Raw genomic sequence first — 27,348 nt, 5'->3', positions numbered from 1 at the left:
CCTAAAGAAAATTATACCCCTGATTCATTATCCCAGTGAAATTTAGTGACTAAAACCTCTGTTCTCCATAGATGTGCGATATTTTCTTGACCTTGTGGGGGCACTGTAATCTTGGCTTTATATTTTATTATTTTCTGGGAATATGGACTCTTCATTACCTTCCTTATCATATGTAATTGACTTCCTGATGAATTTGCACCTTGTTTTGTTTTTCATATTTTTATTTTGAAAAGGAAATACATTTACACAGTTCAAAATTCAAAGGGGTATACAATAAAAAGTTTCCCTCGTACCCATTTTCATCCCAAAGGCAATCAATGTTATTAGTCTGAAATATAGTACTATAAAAATATTTTATGTATAATCAAGTATATGTATATTCTTCACTTGGCTTCTACCATTTTTTGTATACATAATACTCTACTATTTTGACTCTTCATTATGATATTTAACAATGTATAATGCCCTTCATTTTACTTGATGCTTTTCATGTGAAATTTTATTTTATATAGATAAATAAATTATATAGTATATTACATGAAATTATGTTTATTAAACAAACTCCCTCATGAGATGGGAAAAAAAACTAAATATTTACTCTCTGATAGAGCATTTTAAAACAAAATGTTATTTATACTTAGTTTTCCATTAGAAGATAATCATATTGATGTAGTTTTGCACATATAATATATTCTAGGTCAAGTTGAGCTGTTCACATTACCTCAACTTAGTAGGCAGGGAATAAGTACCTATGTGTAGGCACAGAAAAAAGGAGGAAACTACAGAAAATGTTTCACTGTAAATCATAGGGTGCATGCAGGTGTGTGGACCAGAGATTGAGCCATAAAAGACAGATTGATGTTTTTCACTCTCTTAAGTTTGTCTGGAGCCATTTTCTTCTATCTGCTTCTAGGTAGCAAAAGTACATTTGGTTTCCATGCCCAAATCAAGAATAAGTCAATCCATGCTCTTAAACAGTAAAGGAAGATATGCTGAAATGACACAGGAAGAACCTCACCATTCCACAGATATTATCATATTATTTTTCTCAGTCACCTGCTGAGAGATAACCAGGGCAAGTGGCATATATGGGCTGGTCCACCTGAATCTTTCCAGTTTTTTGAATTAAAAAAATAAATAGTGTATAAAGATTTGAGGGCTGTTGGTTGAAGTGACATCCCTTCCTTTGCCTTTCCTCCCTCCCTAATAGATGAGTGCAAAAGTACTTTGTAAAGGATGACCATACATGTATTTTGGAATGTATTTATCAGTAGGAGAAATAACATAATGGGAAATTCCAAAGAGTTTGACACCTGCTGATCCTACAGAGCATGCTCTTGAGAGCACTTTTCACATGGTTTACTGTTGGAAACTGGTAACACAGAGTCCAAATTCTTGCCAACTGTTTGAATCTCGATTGTACCACTAATCAGCTGCTTGACTTTGGGCATGTTACCTAATCTCTCTAAGCCTCACCGTCCTCATCTTTGAAGTGGGGAGTAATAGCAGAACCACCTCATAAGAGGTGTATTAAGAGTTAAATGGCATATCCCTATGCAAAGCACTTTGTACTACCATGACTCATAGAAGCTATTATGAGCAGGCACTCAAGAAAACAAGTTCAAGGACATTTTAACTTATAACTTCAAAGGTTTCCTTCAGCTAATAATATTTTTTGTGTTCAACAGAAAAATGGGTGGATCAGCACCACCAGATTACAGCTGGAAAGGAAGTCTCCAAGTGCCCTACAATGTTGGACCTGGATTTACTGGAAACTTTTCTACCAAGTTAAGAGACTATTTTTATAATAACTCTCTTTAGAGGGAGGAAACCTTTTTCAAAAAACAATTACAGAGGATGACTGAAAAGTAAAATCTACTACAAGCAGGAGACATAACAACAGGTTGAAAAGGGGAATACACATGTATCCACACAATTGGACAATTGGTCAATGTAATTATTGCCTGTGTGCATTTAGAAATATTCAAAACAATGTCAGATTTAAAAATTGTGCGTGGCAAGCTGTTAACCAGTATTTTTAGTCTGTGCCCTTTATTTTTGCATTAGAAAAGTCAAGATGCACATCCATTCCAGCAATAAAGTGAAAAGAATTTACAATGTAATTGGAACTCTCAGAGGGGCAGTGGAGCCAGGTAAATTGATCATTTGCTCAACAAATATCAATCGGGCAATTATTCGGTGCCAGGTACTGATCTGAGCTCTGGGAATGTAAGGTGAACAAAGCAAAGCAACTCTTTGTCCTAACGGAACTCACATAAACAAAAAATAGATCAATAGGAGGTAATTTTACATTATGATGCATGTTGTGAAGAAAGTAAATGTTGGGACTAGATTGGTCAGATGACTGAGGTTGTTGATAAACTATGCATGCTTCAATTAAAGGACCAAGGGAGGAAGAGCAAGGAGAGATGGTTTACAGATGTTTAATCTGAGCTTTCTGGATTTCTTTACCACATATTTTCCTGGAGAAATATCTTCATTACAATGATAGGTAACACTCTTAGAAAAATTAAGATAACCGGAAGTTAATGAATCCTTTACATGGTTTTTTTTTTACACTGAAATGGGTGGAATATATATACACATGATTTCCATATGATTTCAGATAACCTGCTCAATGATACATTTGAAAATAATCTTACTTTATTATGTTTGATTCCTTAGGAACTATATGGTTATATTTCCTACCCAAACAGACAGAAGTAAACTGAATATCTTTTGTACAAGCAGCCAGTACTTTCTTTCAAGGATAAAGAATATTGATATGCTTCCAATGAGCACTAAACAATGTACAACTGGCTATTTATTGAATCTCACTGAGTACATATTTTGTGCCAGCTCTGTGCTAGACTTTGGGGATGGAGGGATTTTTAAAAAAGACACAGACCATAGACAAGAAGACCCCCACATTTAAGTCTGGTAAATGCTTTTTTTTTTTTTAATCCTTTTACTTTTTTTGCACGCAGGCTTTTCTCTAGTTGAGGCGAGTGGGGGCTACTCTTTGTTGCAGTGTGCGGGCTTCTCATTGCAGTGGCTTCTCTTGTTGCAGAGCACAGGCTCTAGGCACTCGGGCTCAGCAGTTGTGGCTCGTGGGCTCTAGAGCACAGGCTCAGTAGTTGTGGCACACGGGATTAGTTGCCCTGTGGCATGTGGGGTCTTCCCGGACCAGGGCTTGAACCCGTGTCCCCTGCATTGGCAGGCAGATTTTTAACCACTGCACCACCAGGGAAGCCCCATGGTAAATGTTTTATCAATATGAAAAGACTGCCCAGAAAACTGGATAGGGGTGCAATTCCCTCTCCCTGTAGAAAATAGGAACAGATCATGGAGAGGTAGAATCTTTGAGCTGTACCTTAAAAAGTAAGTAGAAGGAGTAGGAAGTGGAGAAATCGTTATTTGGCCACTGTGTTCTCTTACTCTGAAAATACTGGAAACATAGTGTAAATAGGTAAGAGAGGAGTAACAGAGAATTATATAAAGAAGTGGATAAGGATACTTTTATACTCATTTATCATTACCTATATACTTATAATTACTTACTGTAATTAATTGAAGTATACATTTGCTTATCACATTCATATTTTCTTCATACACCAAATTCAGAACAAAGTGATATATTTACAAAAGTCTTCAGGAACCTTTGCTATCTTAACTTGAGTCCTGAGTGCTTGGTGTTTAGATGCTATTGAGTCATTTGCAATTTCCTCTATTCTTGACCTGGAATGGCAAGTAATTTTGCAATGATGCTTTCTAGACAGATATGTCATTCTTGGAGGTCACCGTGACTCTTGGGTATTTGGTGGCATTGACCCTCAGAGTGGAGCAGCTGTTGTTCATGAAATTGTCAGGAGTTTTGGAAAGCTGAAAAAAGAAGGTAATGTAAGCAAAAAGTAAAAAGACCATTTTTTCTGAATCTCAGTTTGGTCCTCAGTAAAGAGAGTATAAAAATACCACCTCATAGGTTTGTGTGAAACACAACAGAGAGGCTGCATGCAAATTATATCATCTTAGTAGCATAGAGTACTTAGTAGTGCTTAATAGCAGAGAGTAGCTTTCAATAACTAGCAGCTATATTACTTATGTTGGTTAATGATATTGTTTATTCATTTTTATATGTTCATTTTTAATAATTCATTTATTTATATAATAAAGTTCATATTATTTAAATTTATATATTAAATTATAATCTGAAATAAAGGAATTATACTATTAGTGGTTTCTCTGGCAACAAAGAAGATGAAGATGGGTTTCTTTACTGGAGAGTAGACACCAGATTTAGGTCATAAGCCAAAGCGTCCTGGTCTGAGAAATGTGAGCTTCTTGGGATCTTCCAGCCTCAGGTCTCAGGTCAAGTACACTAACTGACAGAGGGGATGAAAGCTAATTCAGAAAAATGCTGGTCTTCCTGCTTAATAGGATGCTGTCAAAAGTTTGATATCTGCATTCTCACACCCCCAGCTTTGATTTCTCTCACAGAATTGAAGATTATACTACTAGCACAGTTACTTCAGTCATTTTAGAATCTTCATATGAAAACCAAAATAAAACTGAGTTCAAATGGTTACTTTTTAAAGTAAACATTACATACTGAGAACAGAAGGTCTACTTTGTTTACTGACCCTGCAAACAAGGTGTCTATGGGCTGTAAATGTGATCCATATATATTTTTTTAGCAACAATGAATATGGTAAAAATGTGTTACATTTGCCTGGTACTTACCTTCTCAGAGAAACTGTTATCCCATGTTATCTATTTTGAACTCATAGGAGGAGGGATATGTTTAGTTATTTCTCTTTTCATTTTACAAATAAGTTAACTGAGGTTTCCAGAATCAAGTAATTCACCCAACGTTTTGTAGCTGGTGTGTGGCAGAATCAGAGAACTAGGGTTAAAATTCAGATTTCTTTCTCCCAGTCTACAAAATAGTGATGTCACTCTTTGAAATCAAATGTAAAGGTGCTCTATTCTTTCTTCCACACAGCTATCTTATTTTTTAAGAAAATAGAACTATGGAGACCTGAATTTACATGGTTTGTGAATTAGGTTGTGTTTAATAGTATTACAAAAAGTTTCATGATTTTACTAGAAGATTCTCGTGGTAAATACAAAACATCACTATGACAATTACAAAGTATGCCAAAAGACTGCAATGATGGGGAATAATAATTAATAGGAGATTTGAATAATGCTATTAATATACTTAACAAAAATGAAGCTCTGGACTCAACAGCTAGAGGGATATATATCCTTAAGCACAAATGAAATATGTACTCAAACAATAACAACTTACATACCTGGAGCACTTGTTCAGTGGTATATTTATAAATATTATTCCATTTAATCCTCCTAACAATCAAGGAGTGTTATCTTTACTCTGCTCTTCCTGGTATACAGGTGAAGAAACAAGAGGTCTAACAAGTTTGAATAACATTCCCTTGGTCATACAGCTAGTAAGTGAAAGAACCAGGGCTTGAAATAAGATCTTTCTTTAACTTCAAAATCAGTGTTTATAACTCCAAGCCATATGACCGTCCTAATGAATGGTGTACTTTTCAGCAGCAGCAGACACTAGTGTTGAGAATGGAGCTTCTGTTGACTAATTCTGGCAGAGAATGGAGTGAAATCACACAACCAGCTGACACTGAACAATTGTTTGTGTGATGCCAACACGGCATGGAAGAGTCGTAAAGGATTTTCTCTCAGTTCTATTGTCTCAGAGAACAGACCACATCCAGCATTGTCTTCTTTCACTCTAGGCAGCTGCAGACCACAGATGGCCTCCTAGCATAGGCAATCATTATAAACCTATTAGAATATTTTATGATCTCACAGGATTTTTACCATGTCTGCATTTCCCCCTTTTTCAATACAGATGTGCTCTTATGTATTGACAGATCAGCTTTAAAATCTTTCAAAAGGAAATTAAGTAAAGATTGTCACCATAATTCACCCTTCCTAAACAACCAATGGATTTTTACTGTTGTTACTCTGCTGGGCATGGTGATGTCTTGGCAATATTATGCATTTTCCCAGCTTTTATAAGTATGCACATATATTTCAGGATGGAGGCCTAGAAGAACAATTTTGTTTGCAAGCTGGGATGCAGAAGAATTTGGTCTTCTTGGTTCCACCGAGTGGGCAGAGGTTAGTTGATAATTCGATATAACATACATTTTCATAATAATAAAGCAGTTAATATTTAATTCACAAGAATGTAAGAATAACTGGTCAATCCAGCCAGAAAATATTCAAACTTTTTTCCAGAAAGTCTGAAGCAACATATTCTCTTTCAAAAATCAACGATAAAAATATTTTCATCACTTGAGAACTAAGTTTTGTTTGAACTTTTAAAGCCACTTAATGTCAATTGTGGAAATAATTTAATCTTCGTTGTCTGCGAGTGTGATAGTAGCTAAGTAAATTCACTAGAAACTGGACATCGTAATAAGATATAATGTTTTAACTTTTCCAAATTAACTCCTAAAGCTAATTACATTTAAATATTCCTTGAGCTTGTACTGTCTTCCTCATATCGTAATGACCTACTCTAAATCATGCTAAAAGTGAAGTGGAATGCCCCACCACAGAATATTGACTAGGCTCCTTGGAAAGTAATTTTACCTGCATGCATTGTTGGCTTTGTGTAATAGAAGTGTTACTTGTAAACATATGCAAAATTAACATTCCATTAACTTCTAGTCATGCTATAAATATTTACTTGGCTCCTATTATCTAGGAATTATGAGAAGCCCTGTAAACTTCAGTTTTCTCTGGGGTAGAAAAAAAAGTAGTGCTCCTGTAGACAATGACTTATGCTGGGCTTCTCTGGTGGCGCAGTGGTTGAGAGTCCGCCTGCTGATGCAGGGGACACGGGTTCGTGCCCCGGTCCAGGAAGATCCCACATGCCGCGGAGCGGCTGGGCCTGTGAGCCATGGCCGCTGAGCTTGCGGGTCCGGAGCCTATGCTCCGCAACGGGAGAGGCCACGACAGTGAGAGGCCCGCGTACCGCAAAAAAAAAAAAAAAAAAAAAAAAAAAAAGAAAAGAAAAGATTTATGCTGGCATCAAGAAGAGCCTAAATATTTTGAGGATGTGATTTGCCTCTTTCATCTTATTTTCATCACCTAGAGCTGCATGTTTTTTCACTTTATTTCTTACAGTCAGGACACTTAGAAAATTGCTTACTTTGGAGATTCATAATCCACTTATATCAAAAAAAATCCTGCTATACTTGGTCAGTGTTTTAAAGCTGAGAAAAAAAGTTTTAAAGTTTTGACCAGTAGGTGGTGTCATAACCCAGGAGAACTTAATTTGACGGATTAAACCATAGTGTGGTTAAGAAATCAATACTTGGGCTTCCCTGGTGGTACAGTGGTTAAGAATCCATCTGCCAATGGAAGGGACACGGGTTCGATCCCTTGTCCAGGAAGATCCACATGCCGTGGAGCGACAAAGCCCATGCCCCACCACTACTACGCCCACGTGCCACAGTTACTGAAGCCTGCCCGCCACAATGAAGAGCAGCCCCCTGCAACTAGAGAGAGCCTGTGCACAGCAACTACCCAATAAAAACAAATAAATCAACTCCTTTTCCACTCACTGTATTATGAATGCGGATAGTCTCATCTCAAATTTTAGTCTTAAAAATGTTTTGCTTATTATTTCTTACCAATGACCTTTATTGAAATTCTTTCAAACATATGCTTGAAAATCTTACTTGTCAAATTTGGGGTGAACTTGGGCCAACTTAATTCAGAAACCTCCATACAGTAAATGTAGATGTGCGTTTTTTTAGAAAGGGGTTATGGCTATTTGTTTGTTTATTTATTTATTTATTTAATATTATAGGAGAATTCCAGACTTCTTCAAGTGCGTGGTGTGGCCTATATTAATGCTGATTCTTCTATAGAAGGTGAATATTATTGGTTTCATAGGAAAATATATGATCTTGGTAGTAACAGCAATTTAGTTTGTAAATTATTCACTAACTAGGGATGCAAATACATTAACAAGTGGTGAGGGAATTTGCTGCTGGTTTGTCATGCTCATGGCAGCTGTGAGCTCTAGGGTGCTGATTTGGGCTCTCGAAACAACACTCTATGATTTGTTTCATCTGGCAGATTACCTTATCTATGGTAGGAATTCAGTGAGTATCTGCTAAATGAATAAGTCAGTTATGGAACTGAAGATTTCTATGATTTTAGAATGGGGCAGCAAAAAGTTATGATTTAACTACTGTCATCATAATATCATGCATACAAATTTTGAAAACAAATGCTGATTTCCCAGATTTCATCTTTCACCAAAAATTTTTTCTTCTTAAATATTTTTTCCTTCAATTCAACATATATTTACTAAGCACCTCTCTATGCAGTGTACTTCCCAGGATTTCAAAGGAATTAGGGGTTAGTAAAGAACAGTCTAGTACTCAAGAGTTTAAGACTCAGTATAGATGATAAAATACATCAGTCTAGGATTCTAATATATGAGGTACTCTCAGAAGGATATTATTGGACTGATCTTGGAGTTCAGAGGAGAGAATGATAGCGACGTCAGGAAAGGCTTGAGAAGTGAGATAGGCATCGAAGATAGGCCTTTTAGAATGGATTTGCTTTGATAAACAGAGATTCAAACTAAGGGACAATCTCAAGTCGATTTTCAAGAAACTGAAACAGTCCATTGTCACTCACTATACTGTAGCCCCGCACGAATCTTTCTGTCCCTTGACCACATGCAACTTCTCAACCGTTGCAACTGCTGTTCTCTGTACTCAGATTGCTGTTCGACACACCATCTGTTTAATTCTTATTCTCACAGTCTCCCCAGGAAGGTTATTTTTTTCTGGGAAGCCATCTTTGTAGCACTCATCACTGCTGTTATTAAGTAATTATTTGTTTTACAAACCCTCTCCCTTTCTAGACTATAGTTTTCTGCCAGGAACAGGCAGGATCATACTTCTTCATCCCTGGATTCTTAATGTCTTATTAAATAAATGGTGTTTGCATGGGTGCAACAAATGAATGAATAAATCAATGAAGGGTGGACTTATAGAATATTTTCTTTAGTTTATTAGTAAATCTGCCATGTCAAAAATAGTTGGAGCATTGCATATTGATGGAGGCACATTGGCATTTACATTTTCTTCTTTGTCCACGTATCTGAGCTGCACTGTCCCCTAAGTTAGTTCGTGCGTTTCAGTTATCTTTTCTTTCTTCCTCTAACTTTCCTTAGTTAGTGGCTCAGGGCTTGGCCGTATTCCTGGCACTGCTACTTTCTTTTATAGTTATGTGACCTCAGGTTGTTACTTTCTCACCTCTCAATAGAGTTACTAAGAGCACATATCTCAAAGGCTCTTGTAAGGGCAAAAGAAGTTAATATTTGCAAAACTCCCAGACTTGTGCCTTGCACAAGGTAAATGTTCAAAAATGTTAGCTTGGATTATTATTATCTTTATTTATTTATTTACTGGCCATGCCACACGGCTTGTGGGATCTTAGTTCCCTGACCAGGGACTGAACTCCGGGCCCCCAGCAGTGAGAACACAGAGTCCTAACCACTGGACCACCAGGGAATTCCTTATTATCCTTATTTAAACACACATATGAAGATGAAACACCTTTGCCACACAGAATAAGTATACCAAACATATATTCTTCAAAAGTAGAATAATGTTCTCTCTATTGCTAGTTTTTTTTAAGACTTGATTTTAATGCATTTTTTTAATCTTTGATTTTGCTGTTTACGTCATTCCCTGGTTTAAAACACTACATTGTCTCCCCAGCATTTGCAGGATCAAGAGCAAATAACACACTCATTACTCTGTGATTGGAATACAGCTTGTCTCACTTTGTTTTTATATTTAAAATTTTATTAACTGTTCATTTTTCAAATAAAAAAATAAGTCATCTATTAGCTTTCTAATGTTAAAATGCAATATTTACAAAGAAAACAATTTCTACTGAAACCATTCTCAAATAACCCTCTCTTCAAAGGAACTACTGTCCTCAGTTTGAGGTATTTCCATCATGTTGACATTCATATATAGAATTTAGCTCACACAAACTACCAACCAATGTTTAAATATAAACATTTATTTAACACAATATTCCTGTGAGGTGAGTACTTTTATTATCTCTCTTGTATAGAAAATTTGCTTGGGTGGAGTAGAAGGTGAAGATGTGGAGAAGTGACCTGAGGTTGTTTCATGTGTGGCACCAAGGGTCATGGTGAGGATGAATTTTATTGAGTGATGAGCTGGAGAGTTTTGATCAGACTTAGGTTTTATTTTTTTATTTATTTTTGGCCACGAGTCTTATGGGATCTTAGTTCCCTGACCAGGGATCAAACCCATGCCCTCTGCGTGGAAGCGCATAGTTCTAACCACTGGACCGCCAGGGAATTCCCCAGACTTAGGTTATAAAGGGATGATTCTGGCTAAAGAGTTAGGAATGGTCTTTGAATGGAAGAATAAAATAAAGAAATGAAATAGAAAACAAACTATCTTCTTGTCTTTCAGGAAACTACACTCTGAGAGTTGATTGTACCCCACTTATGTACAGCTTGGTATACAACCTAACAAAGGAGGTAAAAATAATCACATGGAATTTTAAGTTCTCCAAATGATGTTTTCTTGAGGTGGCATTATTATGTTAAACATCTGTGTTGTTTTATAACTTTTGCCCATTTCTCCCACACATCTGAGGCAGTCTATGGAGAGCATTGCGTCTACCATCTCCATTTGAAACCAAGAAAACTGAGCCCAAAAAGCATTATCCACTACAGTCACACAACTTGTTCAAGTAGCTGAACCAGGACTTGGTCCTGCGGTTTAACTCCTTAATTTTAAAACTGGTTTTTTACTCTTTAATATAATGATACCAATTAACTTAGGACTCTGGAAGAGTTGACATTTCTAACCGATTGAGAAAAAGAATGTGTAAAAAACGAGGTGCTGACTCCTGGGACAGAGACTGGGTAAGACCATGTACCAATTCCTGATTTCCTGCTGTGGGCTTTGGTCCACTGAGCTAAAGTTATCGTAATTCTGACAGCAGAAGAGCATAGTGAACCTGGCGGAGAGGTGGTGCCTGAATTTCTATAAGACCAATAGGCAACACTTCATTTTGATTCTCCTGCCCCATAAAGCCACCATTCCTAAAGGTAGGCATAAGGAATGTTTTGCATGGCAGATTTTTGCTGTTACTGCTAATTACCTGATTTGAACTGGAAAGGATAAAAAGACTTGCTTATTTAACAGAATTACCAATTGAAATGTAATTACCAGGAAAGACAATTATTTCCCTCAGATAGGGATTTTCAATAGATCCTAAACATATTGTTAAGCTTTGGTTTCCCAAGCATGGAATTTAATTTATTAACATCTCCAGTAGGAATAGAAAAGTTTAATTTGGCACTAATCTATTCATATTGTTACTTAAGATCTCTGTCAGGTGCCTGAAGTTTTACAATTCCCATGAAATGTATACAAAATTAAATATCTGAAACATTGTGTCTCAGAGAATTCCCACCATTTATGTAATTTGAGGTCAATGCTAAGGAAGCTTGGCAGTTATATTTGTTTACCAGGTGGATGGGTGGCACCCTGTGACAAATGCAAAAACACGACTTTCTAGGTCAAGTTTGAAATTATATGATGCTTGACAGTTTTGGATTTTTAAAATTCTGTTTTTGTTTGGGGAAGGTGATTGGCGGTATTTCAAATTTTAGTGATAAACTGTGACTTTAGTAATATATTTCTAAATACATTATTTCAAATTCATATTACTTAAAATAAATGGAGTGGTACTGTCCCTTTTATCAAAGTTTTGTGCAAATTTGTGAGCTTGAGTGAAATTATTTTGCTGCTTTATGTATTGATATTTTATGACTTAAGATGCTGACATAACATCTTTCCCCAAGTTTATATAAATTTATCTGTGTTCCCATCGACCTTTGCACATCCGTCTATTATAGTACCTAGCACACGAATTCCACATTTTTATTTATAGTTCCCACTAGTAGATGGTGTGTAATTTTTATTATTAAACTTTGTATGGCTGACATCTACAAAAAGTCTTCCACAGAATAGGTAGTCTATAAAATCTTTTGAGCTGAACCTGTTAAAAAATAGAGCATAGGAATTTATTAAATAAAAACTTTTTATACAATATATTATTCAGTTACAGTTTAGTGAGTATTAGTTACAGATTAGTGTGCTAAACGTTTTCACATAACATTTAATGCTCTGAGTTTAGCATTCAATAGTAGGGCATATTGTACTCCCTTAGAATTCTCATCTGTAAAATCTGAAAATGTATTGAAAGCCCTGTGTTTAACACAATTACAATAAATACTCAACTAATTAAATAAAATATTAGTGCATTTGTTTTGTTATGTATTATTTAATGACTTTGACAAACTTGTTGGCACAAAGCAATATTTAAAAAAATACAAAATACAAAAAAAAAATAAACCTTCCCTTAACCAGCTTGCTTCTTTCATTTTTTTTTATAAGAGGAGGAGGAATGTGTTTTTGAGAGTAGCCTCCCTTAATTTGGAAAAATAGACAAAAAAAAAAATCTTACGGTGTGACCATTCATCTGAATACAATGGCTTGGTAATAATTTGGTATAGCTTTCTTTTCCATACACTCCATGTATTTTTTTAATAATAGGTGCATTATATATAATAACATGAGCATTTTCCCATATTGTCAGAAACTCATGGTTGTAATTCTTAATGACTACTAATGTATGAATTGCATTCCTTATTTTCCTGAATATAATTTGGCTACCCATTCCCTGGTTAATAGATGTTTAGGTTTTAAAACATCTGATTTATAAGTATTCTCTCTCTCTGTTTTTTTTTTTTTTTTTTTCCTTTTAACTTGTGTAGCTCCAAAGTCCTGATGAAGGTTTTGAAGGTAAATCCCTTTTTGAGAGCTGGAATGAAAAAAGCCCTTCACCCGAATTCAGTGGCTTGCCCAGGTAAACAAAGAAAACTCTTTACTAAATTCAGTATGGAATTGTGTTGAAAATAAAAGGGTAGTTTCTTTCAACAAATAATAAAATTTTAATTTAAAATTCTCTAATATCTGTTAAAGAAAAAGTGATGCTTAGGTTTACAAATTAAATTGTTACCCAAAAACTGGGTCTGCCTCCTGGTGGGTGTCAGCCAAATGGCACAACCAAGCCAAAGAGTGGTAGAAGGAAGGATGTATTACTTGCAGCAAGTAAGGAGAGTACCGGGGATCTTTTCCAAAGCAGTGTCTCCCTGGACAGCAAAATGGGGGAAGTTTCAAATTAAGGGTACATACATATTCATGAGGGGGTTTGAGCAGAGGAGAATTCAGTATAGAATTGGGGCAAAGTTTGACAGAGTCCAAATTTTAGTTGATTGAGTTCAGAAAGGGTCAACATCATCATTCCTTAGGTTTCAGCTGATCTGGGGGTTGAGTGCTCATGGGGATCCAAATTCTGCAAAACAGCTCAAAAATGTTCTTCAGGCTAATCTTTACCATTGTAACAGAACTGGGAGTCTTTACAACTGATTTATGATCTTTGCTATTGTTACTTCTCTTGCCTGATAAGTCATTTGTTCCTAAATTCTCTTGCTGCCTGAATATCATTAATTACTGAGACCTGTTCAAGGATAAGCATTGTGGTCAGGCCTTTACCACAAAATGGCTTAGGCCAAAAATGAGTTGTCTTATGTCAAGAAAGCCATGCCTAGTTCTCTTTCTCCAGGGACCCCCTACCCTATCTGCTTACAAAATATTGCTGTGTGTTTTGAAATTAAATCTGTAGGCCATCAAAATATGTTTCACTTTTGAATAGGTAATATATACACATGGCACCTAAGTCTGTCCTCTCATCACTGTATAAATATTCTTTTTTCTGAACATTATATAGTTAACAAGTATTTTGTTAACTGCATTCTAAGAAGAATATAGACATCATTTCAGGTTTAGTTGTGTCTTCATAGGCACGGGAAGAATAATAAATATCTCAGTAGTTTGAGACTAAAGATAACAGTATGGGGGCTTCTCTGGTGGCGCAGTGGTTGAGAGTCCGCCTGCCGACGCAGGGGACGCGGGCTCGTGCCCCGGTCCGGGAGGATCCCACGTGCCGCGGAGCAGCTGGGCCCGTGAGCCATGGCCGCTGGGCCTGCGCGTCCGGAGCCTGTGCTCCGCAACGGGAGAGGCCACAACAGTGAGAGGCCTACGTACCGCAAAAAAAAAAAAAAAAAAAAAGATAACAGTATGAATAATTTAAATTTTTAAGGATGGGAATTAAATCTGAGTTATCTGAAAATTTTCTGATTCTTTTAACTTTATCATGTACAACAAATATAGGTAATAAAAAAAGTTAGTGAAGGAAAATATTTTCCAACTTCAATAATCTTTTTCTAAAAAAGCAACATACAATTGTGATATTGTGATTCATAATAAGAAGTGCATATTTGGTCCTCCTGATCTCTTACAGAGCTCCTAAACCCCTGGAATTTTCTAAGTGATGAGAGGGACAAATGTGTCTTTTGTTATGTTAATGAGGTGATATGACCCCACTTAAGGTGGGGGCTGGTTGCCAGGAGAACCAACCAAGTGACTTGAGGGTTGGAACTTTCAGTCTGACCCTCAACCTCCCAGTAAGGGAGCGAGCCTGGAGGTTGACTCCGTCACCAGTGTCCAGTGACTTAATTGATCATGACTATGGAATGAGGCTTTCATAAAACCCCAAAAAGGTTGTGTTTGGGGAGCTTCTTGGTTGGTGAACACGTGGAGGTGCTGGAAGAGTCCGGCGAGCCCAGACAGGGTGTGGAAGTTCGGACCCCTTTCCCATACCTCACCCTATGCATCTCTTCCATCTGGCTGTTCTTGAGTTATAACCTTTCATAATAAATTGATGATCTAGTAAGTATATGTTTCTCTGGGTTCTACGAGCAGCTCTAGCAAACCCAAGGAGGGGCGCGTGGGAACCTCCCATCTACAGCCAGTTGGTCAGAAGCACTGGTGGTGGTTGTGTGTTGGGGGGGGACAGTCTCTTGGGACTGAGCCCTTAATGTGTGGGACCTAACCCTATCTCTGGGGGGACAATGTCAGAATTGAGTTGAATTGTAGAATACCCAGCTGATGGCCTGGAGAATCACTTGTTGTTGGTGTGGGGAACTGCCCCCCCTGACAACACACACACAAACAGGTTGGAATTGGATCCAGAAACCCAAAAGAACAGTGGTCACCTCTCCCTAAAACAGTCTTATGGAAGTAGATATTTTGCGATCAGAATTGACATTCCCCCCCATTTTGGGGGGTTTTTTTTGCTGCTTATATCTAAAATATATCCAATGCAATATATCTAAAAATTATAGTTATAGTATTGAGTGGAGATTAGTTTAATTAATTTTGATCTGTACTCAGTGAAGAAGTTACTCAAGTAATCCTGTATTTTATCCCTGAAAGGATTAGCAAATTAGGATCTGGTAATGATTTTGAAGTGTTCTTCCAAAGACTTGGAATTGCTTCAGGCAGAGCACGGTACACTAAAGATTGGGTAAGTCTATCAGTAAGTTCTTCATGGTTAGTTATGAATATATTTTAGCTAAACAAATAATTCTGGATCAAAAAAAGTGACTTAAGCACCATGCTTGTTCCATCTCTGATTCTGTTCATCAAATTGAAATTCTTTCAGTATTTTAATTGGTTTCTTCTGATATCAATCTGCATGTTTGTAAATAATATGCTTCTGCTGCTATTTCTTTCTTTTTCAGTTTTAGGTATTATCCATTTACTTCTTATTAGGAAAGCTAGGCATTCAGTTCTCTTATATCACTTCTTCTCCCAACCCCCAAATACTTTCCCTCATCACATTTTTTCCATATATAGTTGTGCTACCCTTGTTGATTAGAAGACATTTTTTTCCTTCGTGTATCCATACTTAACTCACCTCAAACTCTTAGTATATTCAAACACATCAGGTGAACTGGCAGAGTCCATTTTTCCCACTGGGGCTCTTCTGCTCCTCTAGGTTCTCTGGTTATTCTTTCTGCCTGTGGCACAGCTCTTGGCTGTGAAATTTTCCTTCACTAAGAATTCTGAGAGTATCTTCATTTCACTCGTATTTTGGATTTTCTGTTTCCCAGATTTTTCTTCCTTTTTCTTATTTACTCTCCACGTTTTTGGGAGCACATCCTTCAGGCACTTCTTGAAAAGGGTGAATGACAGCTAAACACCTTGCATGTCTGTTATACTACACAAAATTCTTCAATAATTTGACTGGGCACAAAATTTTGCTTGAAAATTCTGTACCCTTAGAATTTTGAACTCACTGCTTCATTGCCTGTTGAGAGATGTTGTTTGTTCCTTGATCTCTTTCTTTTCTATTTAATTTATTTATTTACTTGGTTGTACCAGGTCTTAGTTGCAGCATGCATGTGGGATCTAGTTCCCTCACCAGGGATCAAACCCCGGGCCCCCTGCATTGGGAGTGCAGAGTCTTATACACTGTACCACAAGGGAAGTCCCTTGTTCCTTGATCTCTTGCCTCTGTTTGTTTGTTTGTTTTAATAAACTTATTTATTTATTATTTTTGGCTGCATTGTGTCTATGTTGCTGTGTGCAGGCTTTCTCTAGTTGCAGTGAGCAGGGGCTTCTCTTCATTGTGGTTCACCGGCTTCTCATTGCCGTGGCTTCTCTTGTTGTGGAGCAAGGGCTCTAGGCACGCAGGCTTCAGTAGTTGTGGCTCGGGGGCTCTAGAGCACTGGCTCAGTAGTTGTGGTGCACAGGCTTAGTTGCTCCGTGGCATGTGGCATCTCCCCAGACCAGGGATCGAACTTGTGTCCCCTGCATTGGCAGGCAGATTCTTAACCACTGCACCACCAGGGAAGCCCCGCCTCTGTTTTTTTTTAAAGGAAGATTTTAGTATCTTCTGTTTATGACTGTGTTGCCCTTGGTGTACATGTGTATTACACCATTTTTTAATATGCTGAGCTGGAAACAAAGTGGACTCTTTGTTCTGGAAACCTATGTATTGTAGTTGGAGGAAATGTTTTTTTCTTTGATTATTTCCTCTTTCTCAAACCATTATTAGTTTGTTTAGCATCTGTAGCATTATTTTCCAATGTCTTTATCTGTTCTTTTGTGTTCTTATCTGTGTCTTTTTCTACATTCTGGGATATTTTTCTCAACTCTGCCATTCATTCATTCTTTTTTATTGTTTCCCTCCATTCCCCGTAGTACCTCCTTACTGTGGGTTGATTTTATTTTAGTTTGTGTGCTTGGTCTGTATCTTTCAAGTTAAAGACTTTCTTCAAATGCCTGGCCCTCTTTGGCAATGTATCTTATTTGGGAGTGAGACCATAAAAAGCTGATTGAAGCCCTGTATACAGGGGTGGTGCTTGTTGTAGGGGGTGCTTCACAAGAGAGGGATTGAGAATGCGTGTTCTTGTTGCTTCATTGGGAGCCAACTAATGCAGATAATCTATAGGTCTTTTGTCTTGGGCTAGTTATTCTCCCCAGACAGAAAATCTCTATAATCTCTTACCATTGGGGTTGGTGATGAGGGTAGATGTTAATATTATCTACATTTTACTTATGAGAAAACTACAGCAAAGAAAGGTTAATAACTTTTGGGTTAATAACCTCCCAGAGTTATTTGGTAATAAGCCATGAAACCTCGATTCAAACTCTGGCAGGCTAATTCCAGAGTCCCACTCTCAACGCACCACTATATAAAGTGTTCTGTTATATCAGTAAAAAAAAAAAAAAAAAAAAAAAAGCATCTAAACGATGGGCAAAAGGCATAAATCAGCAACTCAGAATTTGAAAAGTTGTTCTCTCTTGCCTTTTGTGTATGTTCTTGTTTTTTTATACCTGACTGAGCATTACTTCTTTACTTAGTGAGATTTTGGATCTACTACTGAAACTCTCACTGTTCACTCTTCACTTGTCAGCACACTGCTTGTCAGAAAGTTATTCATGGAATTTCAGTCATCAAATGATTTGCAACATTGCCCTATATAATATTGTATCATGCTTATTTCCTTGCTTCTAATGATTCTCTATCTTCTTAAATTATTTTCACCCAAATGCAACATTATCTTGTCTTTATTTCAGAAACATTTCTATTACATCTCCTGTTTTCCTAAAGGCAAGAATGTTAGGTTTTTTCCAAGGTAATATTCATAGTATTGTTTATGTTATATACACATACTTTTTAACTGGTGAAAACCTGGGGTGGGTTTTAATATTATATTAACCCTTTAGTAAGTGGCTTATTGAGGTACTTAAATACTTTCCTCTATTCATTGCTGACAGAAACAGTCTTACTATTATTAACAGTATCTATGATACTATGCATTTTATATAAGTTATCTCACGAGAGATATATTTTGTTTTTTTGGTTTTTTTGTAGGCAACAAACAAATTCAGCAGCTATCCACTGTATCACAGTGTCTATGAAACATATGAATTAGTGGAAAAGTTTTATGATCCAGCTTTTAAGTATCACCTTGCTGTGGCCCAGGTTCGAGGAGGAATCGTCTTTGAACTAGCCAATTCCATAGTGCTCCCTTTTGACTGTCGAGATTATGCTGTCGTTTTAAGAAAGTATGCTGATAAAATCTACAATATTTCAATGAAACATCCACAAGAAATGAAAACATACAGTGTGTCATTTGGTATGATACACTTCCTTTTTCAAAATTCACAGTCTATATGTTTCTATTAATCTCTAAAATGTAATGATCTACCTTAGGCCCATTTAGTATTTATTGCTATTCCATATGATCAAATATTTTATGCATATAAATGTATCTTCCATTTCATTGATGCCTGTCTTGCAATATACAAAATATAAATACCTTGTTAAATACAAAAGAGAACAACCTTCTATATTGTTCCCTTTGCTTAAACTATAGAACAATGCCAATAGGTCCTCATTTCTATTTCAGAATCACTATTTTCTGCAGTGAAGAATTTTACAGAAATTGCTTCTAACTTCAGTGAGAGACTCCAAGACTTGGACAAAAACAAGTACGTTGTATATATATATATATATATAGATATAAGTTATGCATGTAATAGATATAATGAAAAAAAAATACTAGCTGACATCTTTGTTATTGAAGTATCTTTGGAAAGTTTTCTTCTGCTTTCTTTCTCTTCATTCTAACAGGGCTATACAGGACTGCCATATCTCTCAAAGAGATATTTTTGACATTCTGAGTGGCATATGTGCTGTTGAGAAATGCTGGTACCTTCTTTACTACCAACTGAGTGGTAGTTACAAAATTTCCACCTTAACATTGAAGGTTCTCCACTGTGTGTCCCCATCTTCTTCCAGTTTTATCTCCTGTTCTTTCAGCATCTGTAAATCATACTTCAACCAAGCTCTCCTATTTCCAAAACACAACTTCTTCCTCCCTTTTCTTGATGTCATTACCCACACAAAGAGTTCCTAATCTCCACTTCCACCTGGAAAAATTCTCTATATCCAGACTAGCAAATAAGGTAAAGCCATTAGTTTTTTCAGATGTTAAGCCTTTGGGATTAATTCTTGTAAAATCACAAAAGTAAAATATAATTTGAACAAAATTTTAAGACTGGAGAAAAAGAGAACGTTAGGGACAATTTTTTAAAGGTAGAATTTTGAGAGTGAATATCTACTATATATTAAAAATATTGTGATGATACAACTATCAAATCCTTGGAGACTAATGCAGGAATACATAGAAGGACAAAGAGCAGACAGAACAAAAAATAGACCAGTGATATATAAGGATGTATTTGTAATGAAGGATACATTAAAGTCAAATGAGAAAGAAAGGTATTCAACAATAATATTGTATAAGCTCTTTCAGGAATTGATAAAAAAGTGAATTCAAAATCTCACTTCACATTCTATGCAAAAATAAACAACAGGGATAGAAGAAATTTTTAGTAAAAATTGAAATATCTTGGAAGTGAGATTCCAAGTTTAGAAATAGCAATGCAATCAGATTTGAAAATATTAAAATGGTTAATAGTGTGGAAACTGATACTCCAAATCAAAGATAAAAGACTGGAAAAACTCTTTTCCAGCAAATATGGACGGGGGGTAATATAGATATAATAAAAATACTTTTTTTTGAAAATTGATAAGAAAATCAAAAGAACAAAGTTGGAAGTACTGGCAATAGACAAGAGAAATCATTCAAAAAGAAGATACCACCTGTGCAGAAACAGATCTAAAAAAATTCAAATTTACTAATAATTCAAAAATACAAATGAAAATAATGTAGTATTCAATTTACTAATAATTCAAAAATACAAATGAAAATAATGCCATACTATTTTCATACCAAATGAGTAGCAATTTAAAACTTGTTTGTACACATTGCTACAGGAAGTACACTGAAGCAGATGCTCTCATGTTTTTCTGATAGCATTGTGAATTGCTTTAAACTATTAAAAAGCATAAATACATATTGTTAAAGTTTCTAGGGCCATGACAGTGTTCTTACACTTTGCCATAGTATTTCTATTTCTTGATTTTTTTTCTTCTGGAAAGAGTCTCAAATTTGAGGGAATAAAATGGCTTCTCAGAGAAAGTTACAAATTATAATACCAGATAATTCAAAACAGCCTTAATACCTATGAGGACAGAAATTACTAAACAATCAGATGTCCACCCATTTAAACATTTTGTAAAGATTAACACTGATGGTTATAAAGGAAGTATAATAAGATATTTGTAATAAAAGGTTAAGCAAACAAGAAGGTCATAAAATTGTACATATACAATATTTTATTGAATATAGAGAAAATCTTACAGAAAACCAATTAGCATGATAATCGTGATATCCTTGGGTGAATAGGAAGATTTTTTTTCTTATACTTTAAAATTCTTTCCAAATTTTTTATGTGAGTAAAAAAATCAACAATTATAAATAAATTTTAGAGAAATGCCAAACACCATATAGTCTATTAAGCTGATTTTCTATCATTAAATAAATGATGTTTCTTCCTTGTGGAGAACTGCTGTTGGCATGGTATGGTAATCCAGGACACTGAGCTTTCACTTCCTTGAGTATTTCTGTATTTGTCTTACCATCTCTAAATGATAGTTAAGGTACAGATTGTATCTCTATATTATGTTTACATATCCTGAAACACCTGGAGCCATGCTTTGTACATAATATGAGTAAACGCTGGCTAAAGTAAATTAAAGTGGATGTTGAATTTCTCAACCAAAACTTTGAAATGTGAGGAAGAGACACTTCTTGAATCCTGCTGTTCTTAAATTAATCCCTTAACCCATCAAAGGATACAGAGTGTTGACTCCCTGGTACTTTTATGCTCACATAGTATTCAACCTCAAGACCTACCTCCTCCAACCCTAGGGAGGCCAGCCTGCTTCTGGTGGAAATAGATCCTGTTTACGTACGTCTGGTGCTGTGAGCATTTACCTCCCAGGGATATTTCAGATTGAACCCTGCTCTGTACAAGGAACATCCAAATGGGGTGTGTGCGTAACCACATGAATTTTTGTGTTTGTAGCAATGCTTTATGAATTTGGTTCGGAAACCTGTAGCGTCTTATTGAAATTATGGTTCATTCAGTTGCCACCTTTGTTAGTTTATGTGAACCGCTCACAGGTAAAGTGTATGCCCAGTTTACCTTTATACTATCACAAAACCCGAGTTCTTGATGCTAAATAAATGAATGTTGAAAATAGCTCAAATCCAAACTGTGGGGCCTTTAATTAGTCTGTCTTCCTGTTGTCAACACAGTGCCATTGAAGGAATAGTACTGAGCTACTATTCACTCTAAAACTTTCTAGTTGTGAACCTGGGCAAGTCATTTATCTACTGAATCTGAGTATCTCATCTGTGGAACAGGACTATTATCCTGCATAACTTGGAGGACTGCTCTGAAGATTAAAAAGAACAAATTTTATAAACATTCAGAATAGTAATGGGCACATTGTTTTATTATTAAATCTAAAAAATAACAAAACTAAGATAATTAAATCTTTATATAAAGTAATTTATGATTCCTTATGGTAATGGTTATTTCTCATTATGACAGACTTAATATGTTGAATTTAATAACGTTGTTGCCCTACTCCAGGCTGGCTGGTAAATTTTCAGTTGTATTGAGTCATTTTTATAAGAGTAACGCTGTCCTGCACACTTTGGAATGTGAGCTCTGTGAAAGCCAGAAGTGTCTGATACATAACAGGCATTCAAATATTGTTGAAAGGGTGAAATAAGCACCACCCCTTTTGTTCATGGTGGATTTATCTTTTAAAATAATAATAAAAATATTATTAGCTGTCATTTGGTAAATATGTATAATTCCCCAGGTACTCTACTAAACATTAATAGACTATTCCATTTCAATATTGAAATGACTTCTATGAACAGATTTTTATGAGACTTAAGATGAAAAAAGTGTTGCCTATATTTGAATACCTAGGTTTATCAATTAATTATTTCAATATAAATAAAAATTACTATATATTTTTTCCATGAGCACATTGAACTTTTTCAGTGCTTTTATAAGCCTCAGCAGAGTAGTATTTTGTAGGACTTTAAAAAATGTAACTATGCATGCTACTGTTCTTAATTTGCATGTTATAGGAAGTTAAAATATATTAGCTGTGTTTAGTTTTGTTTTGAATTTTTAGTTTGCTGAGTAGTGCACATACTTTCATGAAGCTACAACTGTATTCCTTTCCTTTTCTAGCCCAATATTATTAAGAATTATGAATGATCAACTGATGTTTTTGGAACGAGCATTTATTGATCCTTTAGGATTACCAGACAGGCCTTTTTATAGGTAAGGGTAAAAATATGACTATTTTAATATAATTTTTTTCTTATTTTTTGCCCTGTGGGAAAAATATAGTTGATTTCTTGCAAGCATATAAAAAATTCCAAAGTATATGTAGTAAATGATAAATATATTATTTATTTATATAATGTAATATGATTACTACAGATCTTTATTTTATTATCTTTTCTGTTTCTACGTATAAAAGAGTATTTGTTCATTGCAGGAAATTTAAAAAACCCAGGAAGTCAGAAGTAGAAAATAAAAATCTCCCCAACTCTACTTGTCAGATATAAAATCGTTTTTGTCCTTTGGTATACATAATTTTAGTCCCTCTCTTATTTTATTTTGAATATATGTGTATTTATGCATATACATAAGGTATAATAAATATATATTTATTTACTCTATCTCTTAATGTTGACATTTAGTTTTTTTCTAATTTTTGACAATCATAATTATTTCTGATAAACACCAACTGTCCCCAGGTTGATCTTACTAAGTATTCAGAAAGAATTAGATCATTGACCAGCCAGAAACGACCTCATCTTTCTGTTTAGGGCTTATCTATGAAAGAATTGGAATTGAGTGTAAAGGCATCATCCAAACAGGGTGAATGGATTCCCCTTAGTGGCATAATCATGTTCCTTTCCTTCTTTACCTCTTTACTGTGGAACTTGTCCTTCTCTTCCAGGGCTGTTACATGCACTGGCGTAGCTCCTTCAGTAAAACATCACCTTCTTCCTAGGTCATGTTGAATGTTATAAAACTGTTTTTAATGATTCATCATGCCTTGACGCTAGGTATTATACATGACTTCTTTTTTAAATAGGAGAAAAACACAATGTAGGTTGTCTGGTCACAAATGAAACCCTATAATCACAGTTGTGCTACATTTCAGAGGATAGAGTGGTATTTTGAAGTCATCACTTCTTGCAGTGTGCCTTGAGAGTGATCACTTCATCTCCCAGACCTCAATTTCCTCCTCTTTGAAATTATAATATCAACTCTGTAGAGTTTATTTTCAAGGATTAGAAAAATGATAGGTAAATAATTTAATGCCAAGCGTGATCCATAGTAGGTGACAAGCTGTTGTTGGTATCATTGTCATCACTTTTGTTGCTCTGAACCACTTTAAGTCATCTGTCTAAAGTCAAAATATAATTAATTGCCACATATTTCATAGACTAGTCTTTGGAGATTGAACTTGTAAATTTAATTGACAAGTGGCAATTAAAATTATACAATCCATGAATTGTAGAAAGTCCCTATTTTTTCCCTTGTATATATAATTCGAGCAACTGATAGCAAACTATTTTTATCAACAGACATGTCATCTATGCTCCAAGCAGCCACAACAAGTATATGGGGGAGTCATTCCCAGGGATCTTCGATGCTCTGTTTGATATTGAAAGCAAGGTGGATCCTTCCAAGGCCTGGGAAGAAGTGAAGAGACACATTTCTATTGCAGCCTTCACCGTGCAGGCTGCAGCAGGGACTCTGAGAGAAGTAGCCTAAGAAGTTTCTTTGGAGAACACATTGAATTAGTATGATGTATCACTCAGAAAGAATCATGTTGGATGCACTGATAAACTGAAAAATAAAGTTGTGTACATATATATATACATATATAGATACAGATAGATACATATATCCATCTTGACATTCTTTTTTCTTCTCCATATAGATCGAATAAGAAAGATGGATGATTTTTATTCTGTAATTATAGAAAGTTATTCTGAAGTTGGACTAAGTGTTGAAATTAAGAAGAGAGTAAAATTTTAATACACTTATGTGGCATTATCAGAGAATCATGTCTAATTCAGCATTTACAAAACTGCTCCTGTCACTGCACATGTAGAAAACATCAGTTTGTTGTTTGTTGTGTATTTTTAGAATTTTTATAAATAAAATTGTACCATGTATATTTTTCTAGGACTTGATTTTTTCACTCACCTTTGACATTTCATCCATGTATTATTGTGGCTGTAGGTCATTAGATTCCACTGACACAGAGCATTCCCTTGCATGGATATAACACTTATGCATTAGCATTCAGTCAAGACAGAGAAACCACACAGAAACATAAACAGAGAAAGTTAACGTAAAGAATGATTAATTACAATAACATTGGAGCAATGAAGTATTGTCTAGTAAAAGGTAAAAAGAAGTTTAAAGAATATAAGAATTACAGGGACTTCCCTGGTGGTCCAGTGGCTAAGACTCCACACTCCCAATGCAGGGGGCACAGGTTCGACCCCTGGTCAGGGGACTAGATCCCATGTGCCGCAACTAAGAGCCCGCATGTCGCAAGGAAGGTCCTGTGTGCCTCAACTAAGACCCGGCACAGCCAAATAAATAAATAATTATTAAAAAATATATAAGAATATAAGAATTACAGATATATGGAGCAATCACTGTCCCTTGGATTGAGGACTGCAGGAACATGTAGATGTTTCCTTAAAAATAAATTAGGCCGTTGTGTAAATCCAATCAAAATGATTTGAGCTTGTGTTTACACCTAAAATAACCTAATCTTCTTTAACATACAATACCCTAAGAAAAGTCTAGTTTTTGGAAATTCTACAAAAGGCCTAAAGAATACAATTCACAGTATCCAGAAAATAAAGAACTTCACTGGTGGACATTAAGATGCCAAGTACAGATGCCAATTAGTCCTCTTACAAAGCAAACAGCCTGGCTGATTTTGACTACTTTTCCTCTAAAATTATCATCATGAGACTGTTTATAATGCTCATCTATTGCTATAGAATTTGGAGATAGTGGGTTCCAATCCACCCTCTCTTCCTAAGACTGCTTGAAATTGTTCTGTCACCTGAGGATTTGAAAACAATGTGTCTCCCATGTAATAGGTGGTTTGTCTGATTCTGTAATGCCTAATAGGGTAGCCACATGTAGATATCAAGCTCTTGAAATGTGACTAGTTTGAATTGAGCTGTGCTGTCAGTATGAAATGCATGCTGGACATCAAAAACTTAGTATAGAATAAAGAATGTAAAATAGCTCATTAATATTTTCAATATTGTTTATATTTTTAATGATAATTTTTGAATATATTTAAGTATATTATTGAAATTCATTTCAAATATTTTTAATTACCTTTTATGATGTGGACACTAAGAAGTTTAAAAATACATATACAGTTCAGATAATATTTCTATAAAAATTTTACTTTATTCTTTAAATCTTTTTTGCATTAAGCATTTCAGTGTTATTTTATTAAATGTTGTGATTAATTTAAGCACATTTTGAAAAATTGTTTTGTGTTTGCCTTATCTTTCTAACTATACAGTAAGTTTTCTGGGGGGAGAAGGCTCAGCTATCTTGTTTTGGTTCACCCACCATACCTGAAAGGCAAAGGTAAGTGCTTCATATAGACTGGATGATTGTGTTGAATCAACTGAGAACACAGGTAGTGAAATGCAATACTTTATTTATCTTTAACACCTTTAGTTTATAGACGTACCTTTAAATAAGTTTCAACAAGTTTAAATAGATATTTAAACTTGTTGATTGACAGCTCAGAGTTATGTGTAAATCAAAAGCTCTGGGGGAAAAAAAGAGCAAAAATATTATGGTCTTCTCTCAGAAACACAAATAGGGCACCCTTAGTCCATTTTAGAAGAGATTACTGCATTTATTCATTTTATAAGGGACAATTTGTTACCTGGAGTTGATTCACATTATAACTTGTGGTCTTGGAGAGTGACCTGCACTCGCACACAGGCTTCTTGGTGGCAGCAGCAGCAGCCTTAGCGTCTCATGCCCGTCTCTGGGGTCCGCGCTGTTAGCCGCGGCTTGAGCCAGTCTCTGGAGCTCCTTTAAGCAGCGCTCTTAATCCCCTCTCCTCGCGCACCAGGAAACAAAGAGGGAAGAAAATGTCTCTTGCCTCTTCGGCAGGTCCAGACTTTTTCCCAGACTCCCTCCCGGCTAGCCGTGGTGCACTAACCCCTTCAGGCTGTGTTCACGCCGCCGACCCCAGTCCTCTCCCTGCGCTCCGACCAAAGCCCGAGCCTCAGCTCCCAGCCCCGCCCGCCCCGACGGGTGAGCAGACAAGCCTCTCGGGCTGGTGAGTGCTGGTCGGCACCGATCCTCTGTGCGGGCATCTCTCTGCTTTGCCATCCGCAACCCTGTTGCTGCGCTCTCCTCCGCGGCTCCGAAGCTTCCCCCCCTCCGCCACTCGTAGTCTTCGCCCGCGCAGGGGCTTCTAGTGTGTGGAAACCTTTCCTCCTTCTCGGCTCCCTCCCACTGGTGCAGGTCCTGTCCCTATTCTTTTGTCTCTGTTTATTCTTTTTTCTTTTGCCCTATCCAGGTACGTGGGGGGAGTCTCTTGCCTTTTGGGAAGTCTGAGGTCTTCTGCCAACGTTCAGTAGGTGTTCTGTAGGAGTTATTCCACGTGTAGATGTATTTCTGGTGCATCTGTGGGGAGGAAGGTGATCTCCGCATCTTACTCTTCCTCCATCTTCCTCCTCTAATGAGAAGATAAACAAAATTGATA

At 36.1% G+C, this 27,348-nt stretch overlaps 1 protein-coding gene across 1 annotated transcript in view; it reads left to right on the top strand.

Moving 5' to 3' along the window:
- FOLH1 (folate hydrolase 1) overlaps positions 1-25,958 on the top strand; it is a 57,627-nt gene extending 31,669 nt beyond the window's left edge. Inside the window, exons 8-19 of the mRNA XM_082628347.1 lie at positions 1,689-1,787; positions 2,068-2,153; positions 3,776-3,895; positions 6,083-6,165; positions 7,868-7,931; positions 10,536-10,603; positions 12,914-13,005; positions 15,477-15,567; positions 18,427-18,691; positions 18,965-19,046; positions 22,743-22,835; positions 24,158-25,958. Coding sequence (XP_082484473.1) covers positions 1,689-1,787; positions 2,068-2,153; positions 3,776-3,895; positions 6,083-6,165; positions 7,868-7,931; positions 10,536-10,603; positions 12,914-13,005; positions 15,477-15,567; positions 18,427-18,691; positions 18,965-19,046; positions 22,743-22,835; positions 24,158-24,347 — 1,333 coding nt within the window. The 3' untranslated portion in view covers positions 24,348-25,958. The remainder of the gene's footprint in view (positions 1-1,688; positions 1,788-2,067; positions 2,154-3,775; positions 3,896-6,082; positions 6,166-7,867; positions 7,932-10,535; positions 10,604-12,913; positions 13,006-15,476; positions 15,568-18,426; positions 18,692-18,964; positions 19,047-22,742; positions 22,836-24,157) is intronic.
- Positions 25,959-27,348: the final 1,390 nt, after the last annotated feature.

The sequence above is a fragment of the Mesoplodon mirus genome, assembly GCF_964341445.2.
Source record: "Mesoplodon mirus genome assembly, chromosome: 7".
Classification (NCBI taxonomy): domain Eukaryota; kingdom Metazoa; phylum Chordata; class Mammalia; order Artiodactyla; family Ziphiidae; genus Mesoplodon; species Mesoplodon mirus.
Note: the sequence above shows the minus strand (reverse complement) of the source record. Positions and strands in the feature narration are given on the sequence as shown.